At 38.4% G+C, this 10,811-nt stretch overlaps 1 protein-coding gene across 2 annotated transcripts in view; it reads right to left on the bottom strand.

Annotated features, from left to right (window-relative positions):
* kiaa1033 (KIAA1033 ortholog) overlaps positions 1 to 7,072 on the bottom strand; it is a 27,467-nt gene extending 20,395 nt beyond the window's left edge. For both annotated transcript variants that reach the window (XM_015382285.1, XM_015382286.1), the window contains exons 1-9: positions 6,903 to 7,072; positions 6,059 to 6,198; positions 5,917 to 5,970; positions 5,004 to 5,069; positions 4,875 to 4,920; positions 4,720 to 4,787; positions 4,557 to 4,639; positions 1,367 to 1,409; positions 1,150 to 1,253 (exon numbers count right to left, since the gene is read on the bottom strand). In XM_015382285.1, coding sequence (XP_015237771.1) covers positions 1,150 to 1,253; positions 1,367 to 1,409; positions 4,557 to 4,639; positions 4,720 to 4,787; positions 4,875 to 4,920; positions 5,004 to 5,069; positions 5,917 to 5,970; positions 6,059 to 6,198; positions 6,903 to 6,963 — 665 coding nt within the window. In that variant the 5' untranslated portion in view covers positions 6,964 to 7,072. The remainder of the gene's footprint in view (positions 1 to 1,149; positions 1,254 to 1,366; positions 1,410 to 4,556; positions 4,640 to 4,719; positions 4,788 to 4,874; positions 4,921 to 5,003; positions 5,070 to 5,916; positions 5,971 to 6,058; positions 6,199 to 6,902) is intronic.
* Between the last annotated feature and the right edge of the window lie 3,739 nt (positions 7,073 to 10,811).

Raw genomic sequence — 10,811 nt, 5'->3', positions numbered from 1 at the left:
CCCCTCTCACAGCATCTGCGTGGCTACCGCATGCGACCAGAAGGGGGGGGGGGGGGGGGTCGGGGGGGGGGGGGGGGGTTCAGCGTGTGTGAGCTGTGATTGACACTCCATCAGACGCTCCTCTGTGATTGGTTGTTTTGACTCGTCCCGAATTATTCTTTCCAGATTGAAATACAGGCAGTAGGAGGTACCAATTGAAGCAGTTTTTTTCACAGGTTACATATCACATGTACTGCTGTCTGGGCATAGGGACAGTTTTAGCCAATATGACAAAAAGTGATTTTTAAAAACTTACAGACTTCAGCTTTAAACCAGATGAAACTATAACTGTTTCGCTTGAGGAGCTCTGGATAGAGCATATTGACAGACAGAAAAGTTTTTTATTTTTTATCTTCAATACAAAATGTTTACATATTTTTTTTTTTTTTACAATTGTATTGTCATTACACTGTTACAAGTACAGAGCAGCGAAATTAACTCTCTGCATTTAACCCATCCAAGTTGGCTGCCGTTTTGCGGCGCCCGGGGTCAGTGTGGGGTTAAGGGTCTTTGCTCAGGGACCCAGAGTCTGTGACAGTGAGGCTTGACCTCAGAACCTCTAGATTCCAGCGCAATGACCTAACCACTAGACCACCATTCCCCAAATTCTTTTTAAGAAGGAACTTGAGTTATAGACACTGAAAGCCACTAAACTGAAATTAGGGGGCATCTGGAGTTGAACCAGAGAGCTCTTGAGCTGCAGTCATATGCTCTACCACTAAGCTATAAACTGAAAGACATTTAAGAAAGCATCACTCATGAATTGGTGTTACTAGTGGGCCAAACTTGCAAAATCCTTATTGATGGTAGTGAGCCACACAAAATAGTACTGAGGGCCACAAATAGCCCACAGGCCAGACTTTTGACATTTACTCTCCTGCATCTAACATATGTAGTTCCTGTCTTATTTTCCCTAAAATAAATTATTTTTTTCTACTAATTAAAACAATTATCCATTCTTTTTTAATAATGAAGAGATCTTACATGACATTATTCTTTTATGACAGAGAAAGAAAACTCAAATCACAGAAATTGAAAAATCTGACTATAATCAAAATATCAGGGAATGTACAAACAGTTGTGTGTGTGTTGGTGTGTGTGTGTATTGACCTTTTATACATCTTCCAGTGATCTTTTAGGGTACCATGATTTTCCATAATCTCATCGAGCGTGATCAGAACCACTAACAGCTCCCCCAGGTGCTCATACACCACCTGAACAACAAATGCAGGAGAGACACATGGAGAAATACAGGCAGAGTTAAAACTGACTGAAGAAGGAAGAAATAAAAAAAAACAAAACAAGTTCCTTAAATATAAAAACCCACCTGGAAATGGACACCAGATGATTCAATGATTTTTGCTGCTCCCCTGAAATGCAAGAAATACATTTTACATTCTCATTTTTTAGGAGAGGAATTTATATAAAACAAAACAAAAAAAAAAAACGATCAAATAAGCTAAACACAATGATAACAGGAGATACAGCCTTTCCTCTATAAATCTATGTGCGACTGGAAAGATTAACGTTTGAGTGCCAAATCTGATCACAAAATGCTGATGAAGATTCAGTCATCCAGGTCATAGTCATTCTAAAAAAGAAAATTAAAAACATCCACTGGACTTTCCAAGTTTGAAGACGTTTCCTGCCATTTTGAATTTAAAAAGCTGCCTGGATGGGAAGCGAAATGTCTTTAAACTTTGAAACAAAGTCCAGTGGATTGTTTTTCCATTTTCTTTTTATGGAACAACTAACAAATTCATTAATAAACTGGGATGACCGAACATCCAGAGGTATAAGCCTGAGAAAACACATTTTCCTGATAATGGAACACCAAACATGCTGTGATCAGGGAATCCTACTACTATTAGAAGACAAAACTAACACAAACTCACATCCCAGAGTTCTCTGTTCCAAGCAAGAATATTTTAAGTTTGAATATTTCAATTAGAGATATAAAAGTTTTCAACTGAATTAAAGCAGACGTGTCTTGTGGTGAGCTAGGGGGATGATTGGGCAGATGGATCAGAGCTGTAAGGTCAGATTTTGCTGCTTTTGTTGCTTGATTAAGACGTATGCCTCACTCAGAGCAGTAATTATACCAAAATTATATTAAAAAAAAAAAATATGTAAACATTTTGGATTTTAAGCCCCTGTCACACTTTGATGATTTAACCAGTGTAAGCCTGATATCCCAGAATCTTCAAAAATGCTGGCCTACACTTAACTTTCCACGTATTTTTTTCAGTTTTGGGCGTATACATAGCATACTCATAAAGAGTCCAGAACTTATGTCCAGCGACAGCCTAACTTACGCATAATGCATGGCAGCGTAATGGCCATGAAATGTTACGAGCCAGTGTCTTGAGGGGGGCAGCGATGCACCCGGATGCCCCCAGTCTGCATAAAAAGATTTCTTTGATTGCGGTATTATCCCAGCTGCTGTTTACCGCTGGATAAAATAAATAAATAAATAAAAAGAAAAAAACAAAGAAGGTTTGCAATCGCAGCAGATTCAGCTTCATGTCTGCTAGGAAGTTGGTTGGCCGTGGGCGTGAACGCAGGGAGGATCCATCTCACTCACCTTCACACTCACCCTATGATGGGGAAGTCTGGAGGAGTACAGACCGTTTCCTCCTGTCAACCCTCTTATACCAAAAGGCTGCCAATACGCCATTATACAGTGGCTGTAAGTGCAGTGCACAAGTTATTCAGAGGTTTTGGATAAGCCAGACTCCACGACTTATGAGGAACTTACACTTAAAGTATGTCAATGATCAAATAAGTTACATATAGTTTATGCCCCACGTATCGTAACTCCTAACTTATTCAATGCAGGCTAGCGTTTTTGCCAGATTATTTGGTTCTTCAGGCATATGCTGGTCTAAATCGTCAAAGTGTGACAGGAGCTTTAGAAAAATAATTGTTTTTTTGTCTGTCAATATGCTCTATCCAGAGGTCCTTGAATGGAGAAGTTTTATTTTCACTTGGTTTATTTAAGCAAAAAGTCTTGAGAGATGAAATATTAGAGTGTGCCTTTCCTCTGCCTAATAGGAGTGATCCTAGAGAAATCTTGTACCAGTCTCTATGCTGGAATGTTAAGCAGGAAGTTAAAGTGGGGGTGACAGCGAGCAATTGCCTCCTCCCTCTAGACAAGTGTGAAATATAGGTAATATGCCCTTTAAAGTGTTTAAGACTCCCTCATGGCGTGAACGGAAGACAGTTGTTGTGAAGCGTTTTATGTGGCTAGTGAAAAATGGATGTCCTTGGTGAACTTAAGTCGTTTTTCCTAAAATGTTTGGTTTAAAAAAAAATAAAAATAAAATAAATAAAATCGATCGACAGATCAAATCAATTTGCAAAATAATCTTTAGTTACAGCCCTAGATAATACAATGCCTTCACTCTTAATAATTCAGAAGGTATTTTAAGATTAAATACAAGTTAAAATGTATTGAAGTTTTGTTTCTTTCTAGGTAAAAAAAACTTAAGATAACTCTAACCCAACAATTAATTATTGGGAAGAACTTAGACGAAAATAAGTTTTTTTTTTTTTTTCATATTTTAAAGCTTTTTTGACAGTTCTACCAGTAGTAATAATCTGCTCATAAAAAAAAAAGAAGTGGACCAAGAGGACAACACCTCAACTCTTTTACCACTACCACTTTCTTTTTTTTTTTTTTTTTTATACAGCATTTTAAATGCCACAATAAGCATATTTAATGAATTGTAATGCCAATTAAGGCCTTAACTTAAAAAATAATATTTTAATGAATTTTAATGATTTTTAATCATCCGCGGAAACCCTGTTACAGCTATCGAGTGATTGTCCAGGGTTTATTAACAACTATACTCCTTCAAACTTCATGTTATATATAGAGTACATGACCAGAACCTGCTCATGGTCCCTAGTACTCGTTACAGGACCAGGGGAAATCGCTCCTTTCAGGTGGTCGCACAGCTGCTCTGGAACGATCTTCCGCTTTTCTTGCACTTACTTGACGCTGTTGACATTTTTAAGAGTGAACTGAAAGCCCATTTGTTTAAGAAGGCATTTTAATTCCAGTAGATTAATGGTAGTTTTATGACCATGTCTTTTGTGACTGTAAATGTATTGTATTTCAATTTTGTGAAGCACTTTGTGACCTCTGTAAAAGGTGCTATATAAATAAACATTTACTTATTTTTAGCTTACACAGTATTATTGATCTTAATTCATTAATAGCTGGCAAAAATAGGGGCAAAGAGCGAAGGGAAAGACATGCCACAAATAGACAGGGTCTGAAATCTGGGACAGCCATATTGAGGATTGTAACCTCCAGTATGTTAGGATGTACCTGCTCTATTACTGAGTGATATGACACCATAGTGAGATACATTAGTGATACAAATGTTCAATTGCGACTTCACCTTGCATAATCTGACATTAGTACTCAATTCATCAATGGTGTTTTTGGGAAAGGGCTCATTCAGTCAATCTGATAATTGATTTATTATTATCTGACATATGGAGCTTACTTGCTACTGTTGTAAAGGGCAGCCTGCTGATGAATGATGCTGACCACCACTTCATAACATCTGGAAACAAAGCAGGACAGTTCCTACAGATTGAGAGCAGAAAAAGGAGATATAAAAATCAAAGAAATCAAATAAGTTTTAGAAAAAAGGATTTACAGTTCACCTGCAAGAACGAAATAAATCGGCCCATTTGAATCTGAGATTCGCCTTCGACAACACCAGTTTCACACACTGGAATAAACAAAACAACAGATGTTTTATTTTCACCTGTCATATCAAATGGATATTTACTACATACAGTAGGAGCCGATACTCTACCTCCCTCTCCATAAAACAATAATCCATTGTAGAACTTGGTTTCTGCCTAGGAAAAAAAATAAATAAATAAAAAATTTGTGTTTTAGAAAGCAAACACATAAACTAATCTAGCAAAAGCACAGAACTCACCTCATACTTCAGCTTTTTTACTTCACTACAGAGAGCAGCATAAACAGTTATAACTTTGTTTAAAACCTGTATGTGACACAGATCAGACATTTTTTTTAACTATAGTACATCATATATATACACATTAGGGATGGAACGGTTTATTAAAACCGTCCGAACCGTTCGGTTCGACTGTCTCGGTTTGATTCGCGTGTGTTGCTTTTGGTTCATGCGCTACTCCTTTTTCTCATTTGGAAGCGTGTACACTCCAGAGCAGAAGGTGGCGGTACTGCGACCAAAGCCAACCACCAGTAGTAAACAAGAAGAAGAAGCGAAGCAGCGTAGCCGGGTGTAGCAGAAAAAAATCAGTTGTTGTGGAGAATTGTGTGGGTATGGCGAGTGGGAAAGAACAGGAGCTGGAAGACGCGCCAGCAGCACTTTATAGTGCTGTATGGGACCGCTTTGCATTTAGAGTGACCTACGATGACGGCGGAACAGCAACATGACCAACATGTCATGCTAACCCCGAAATCCCAGCACTCAGCACTGCGCCCCGCTGCGCTCCAGACCGTCTGCACAAAGCAAAGCCTACAGCCTTCACTGTGGCTCCCTTCTGCTCCGCTCTGAGTTCCTTGGATATCGTAGAGGACATGCGCGAGTTGATTAAATTCAAAGCAGCAAAAAATACGGAAATGATCCAGGGTTTTCGCAGATCATTAAAAATAATTACAATTCATTAATTTTTGGGGGATTTCTTCATTAATTTTTATGGGATTTCAGTGTAAAAATCAACATAGACCGAACCGAAAACTGTGACCACGAAACCGTGAACCGAACCGAACCGTGGATTTTGTGAACCGTTCCACCCCTAATACACATATAGTATAAATATGTAGACATATATTTGAATTTATATATTTAGTTATTCTTTTACCTTATTGTCTGTTTTAATTAACTCTAATAACGAAGTCTGCTCGTCAGGGAGAAGCTGGAAAGAATAAAAGTTTAGTGTCAGAATTTTAAGGTGGAAGTACAGCTATGGTTTTAATGTTTACAGCTTTGTATTGTTTTCCTACCTTTAGAGCGATGGGGTCCAGAGTGAAGTCCCACACATCTCCTATAGAGTCATCCAGAGCCTCTTCAATGCCCCTCAGCTGGGAGGTGTATTCCTCCAGAAATCTGCTGTAGTTCTTCAACTGAACTTCTGTGTGTATTTCTATTGCATGAGAAAATAATCAGTGCATTAAATAAAATGTAAAAAATATTGCTTTAGAGGCTAACAAATAAATGTGTTCTTCTTTTGTGTGTTGCTGGGAGATTACATTTCTATATCTATGTAATAGAAATGGTTATATTATATATACATTTCAATTTCCCTTGCATTGATAGTGCAGAACTTCTTTTTTGCCACAATAGTGCATAGTTTTGATAAAGATTGTCGCCCAAATTGATCAAAACACAAAACCAGCTCCAGTCAATAAATAAAATAAACTAGTTGCCTGAGTGACTACAGGTCAATAAACCACTTTCACTTGGCGTTAGCAGAGACAACGTGGATACTTCAAGGTTAACATAGACAAAAGCACAAAGAAACCATGTATGCATTACTATAATTGACACAATTTCATGGTCATTCACAGTGAACAAACCGTCAAACTATATTAGCTGTCAATGATGGTTAGCATTCGCACCGTAGCTGGTTTGTCTTCCCTTATGACAGCCTGCTTCACGCCTCAGCATTACGTTTACTCAAACCAACCACCATTTTTAATGCACATATGTACAATGTCCCTATTTTGACTAATGTAGGGATAGTATGTGGTGGGTGCCCAGTGGCTTAGCATTTGGCTAACAGCAGGAGCTAACGTTGGAAGTAAACAGTTGGCAACAGTTAGCTGCTTTACAGCATGACGAACTTACTCTGAGAACCGTCGTCAAAACGGTCAAACTCCCAATCAGGTGCGATGGTTTCTACTGCCATGTTTCCAGATCAGATCCCCAAACAAAGTCAAAACACTGTTAGAAACTATGGCTGCAACGTCCCATGATTGATCTTGTGATTTTGGTTGCTAGTGCTCATGGGAAATTGAGTCCACCGGATTTGACGTTCTTTTTCTTCTTCAATGTTGAATGGCGGATTGCAAACAGCTAACAGGTGCATACCGCCACCTACCTAGTTCCACCTATTATATTCTATTTTTTTTATTTTTGTGTTATGTTAAAATAAAAAAAAAATGCTTTATGAATAACCAAAATTTCTTCCGGATTTGACGTTCTTCTTCTTCTGTGCCTTTTATTGGTGTTTGGAAAACAACCTTTATTGCGCATTACCGCCCTTTTATGGAAAGGAGTATGAACTGGATGTCCATAAAAATAATGACTAAAATTAAAACCTCACATTCTAATCAATTAAACAACTTTGTTTCATAATTTAAATATTGCCATGTAGCTTTTACTCTTAGAATCTCTCTCTGTTACAACTATGGTCAGAAAAATTTGATTTCTATCAATTTCTTATTTCATATATTGAGTTATGTTATTTACTCAATGAAAATATTTTACTCTGTTTCACCTGCAAGGTCACAAAATGTCTGAGTGAGTGTTTGGATACCAGAAATATTTATTTCCATAACATGCCAGATTCTTTCTCAGGTTTGTTACCGTTAAATTTTTTTTAATTAGTTTTGACTCTGACATGACATTCACAGCATTACCATCATTATAAGTATGGGAAACAAACTATGTCTAAAACAGAACAGGGCATATTATGATACATGCTTGACATTTTGGATGTCTTGTTCTCAATATACCTTGCAAGTGCCGACTGAGTAAATCCATCGATCTCTGTTTATTTAACTAGACTGTGTAGTTGAATACTTGAAAACATTTCGCAGGACACAATTATATGAGATCTAGTTTTAATTTAATACTGTAAAGATTTTGAATGATATCATTCATCCTGATATTAAGTGTACTGTAAAAATACATGTTATATACTTTCAAGTTCTCCACATTCTTATCTACGGTCTGGAGCTTCCTTGTTAAGAATAAAGATTCCTTTAGTCCTTTTCTGTCCTGTGTGTCTTTAAATAATATTCTCCTGTTTCTCCCTGTTCCTCACATTTTTCCCCACTTTCCATTGGATACAGCCATCGTCCTGTTAAATATGGAAGTTAAGTCCCCCTGAAAGCGGCTGTGCCTCAGAACTTCCCTACCGGTTCTTTTCCTGGGAGCAAGTTATTTACTACTCTTAACTCAAACTGGGTAAAACCATATAAAAAAGGACTATAAAACAGGAGTAAAAAAGTAACAGCGTTTATTTCAGGTCAGGTCGTTACAGGACAGAGAAATTGCTTGGAGTTGGCACAGCTGTGGGCTCAAAAAACGTCAGCGAGCGCCCGGCAAAGCTTGAGACCCGAACAAGGTAATCTCTTCCTTCTTATACCTTATGAGTCCATGTGTTGCATCAGGTGGATGCTTAGCTGTCCGTATCAGAAATTGACATGCCATCCATGCCTTGACCTTTATACATCTTGCCTCTTTACCCCAGGATTACGCATAGCTCTCCTTTATCAGTCCGGCTCCAAGATGTGCCCATATCCTGTGTATCTTTAAAGACACGAAGGCTGTCCTGATCAGATGACCTCCGTACATACAGTGTCATCCACCATGTGAAGGAAGGCCTTCTACTTCTTGCTGTCTGCTGACATTCAAATAATGGAGGTCTATGGCGCCCGAGGCAGAAAGGTCCATAAAAGTCCACAAAAAAACGTGTCAATATTCCTCCATACTGCTCGTCCAATGTATTCCAAGTGTCCTGAGTGGGACAAGGGGAGTTTTTCCTCTCCACTGTCGCTTCATGCTTGCTCATCATGGACAGTTCACGGTACCTGCATCACCAAGTAGGACCTCTATATCCCAAGTCTGAGTGAAGCCCCGGCGTCAGCTCCCTCAGTCTTCTAGTCCCACAATTCTGCCCAGCAGATCACCTTGTCAACCAGCTCGGATCAAACCACCACCAGTTTCAGGCCGGGGGGAACATCCCTATTCACATTCATCTACTCATGCATGTTAAAGCTTAATTCAGCATGAATGTTCCTGCCGAGGTCTGAGCGCCAAAGACTATACTTTCTTATCAATAAATTCTTCTAATTATCTTTTCTCTCTGTGTGAGTTTTTCAGATTGAAATAAAATTAGTAATTATTTAAAAAAAATAATCAAAAATGAATAAAAAATGTTTATAAAAATTAATATAATCAAGATTAAAACATTTTATTTTGATAACGGTTATGATTATTAAATTATTATTTTAAATTATTTGTATTTATTTCTTATATATTCACTGTTAGCACTCCATTCCAACCTCTGCCTGTAGCAGCTCTGTGATCTTAACACTGCCCCTCAAACCATCCGTGTTGTAGCTGCTCAGATACATAACCTGGGTCTTTAATATACTGTAATGAACTTTTATTTATATGGGAGAAATGTTGACAAAAAAATTTGCTTTGCACTGAATAGAAAAGGGTCAGACATGACGCTTTTGTCATGATCTTGGTGATGATCGCTGTCTTAATTGCTCATTCCAATCACCTGACTAAATCCGCCCGGTTTCTCATTACTGCTCATCTGATCCACCTGTTCCAGCTCCTATTTATGTTGCCTGTTTTCCAGCCATCAGTGCAAGATTAGTTTTGTTTGCCCCTGTTCTCCTCTGTTGCCGATCTGTTTTCTGACTTTTACCTGGATTCCGCCTGCTAACTGCCTTGGACCTAAACTGCATTCTGCCTGCTAACTGCCTTGGACCTGTCTTCTGAACCCGGCTTATATATCCCTTTGTCATCCCTTCGGACTTCTGATCTGGAAACCTGCTTGCAGTACGACTCTGGCTCTGGATTCTACCTATGGATACTTCTGCTCTTCCGCATCTGCTGACTTCTGCTCATCAACCTGCTCAGTTTCTTTCCTGGAACTCTTGAGGCGGCCACCGCATGCTGTGGAGAAACAATCCATCTGGATTCCACTCCTTCCTCTGGGCTCAGACTGAACTCATAACCATGTTAGTAATGTCCCTGCTCATTATTGTGGCCCGTTTGAGTTTCATAGTCACTAACCTGAGTTTCTACTTCTACAGAGTATTCACTGAACCTCTGATCTGTCTTCTTTAATTATGCTCCTATGTTCTATGCTTCTGACTCTATAATTTGTTCAGATTACAGTACATCCTTATCAGATTTAGAGCATACCAGTAAGAAGGTAGACCAGATATATAGAACTAACACAAACCCTTCATAGAATTTACATAATTGGGCTTTTCATTGATTTTATATGGGTACCTGCTCTTTATGAGGTCAAGGAAGTAGATCAACAATATACCTTATGTCAAAAATGATTAATGATGATGGATGATGACCTTTGACCTCATGTCAAAAATGATGGATGATGATGATCTATGACCTATGACCTTATGTCAAAAAATGATGGATGATGATGATCTATGACCTATGACCTTATGTCAAAAAATGATGGATGGGTTATGTAAATGACATGACCTTATGACATATGAATTATGAACTCTATGTCCCACACCTGATCAAAAGAATTTCTTATAACTGCAAACTTATGCGCAGTCTGGCATCAATCAAATTCATGAATATAAACATTGTTTTCTTCCCAATCAAAGACAGTCCCCACACATGGACTTTCCCTCCTACCAACATTCCACCAGACACCCCCCATACGCACATACGCAAGAACTATGAACTCTATGTCCACACCTGAACAAAGGATATTCTTATGACCCACAAACTTATGCGCAGTCTGGCATCAAT

The sequence above is a fragment of the Cyprinodon variegatus genome, unplaced genomic scaffold, assembly GCF_000732505.1.
Source record: "Cyprinodon variegatus isolate N-32 unplaced genomic scaffold, C_variegatus-1.0 Scaffold254, whole genome shotgun sequence".
Lineage (NCBI taxonomy): Eukaryota > Metazoa > Chordata > Actinopteri > Cyprinodontiformes > Cyprinodontidae > Cyprinodon > Cyprinodon variegatus.
This window is presented reverse-complemented; position numbering and strand designations above follow the sequence as displayed.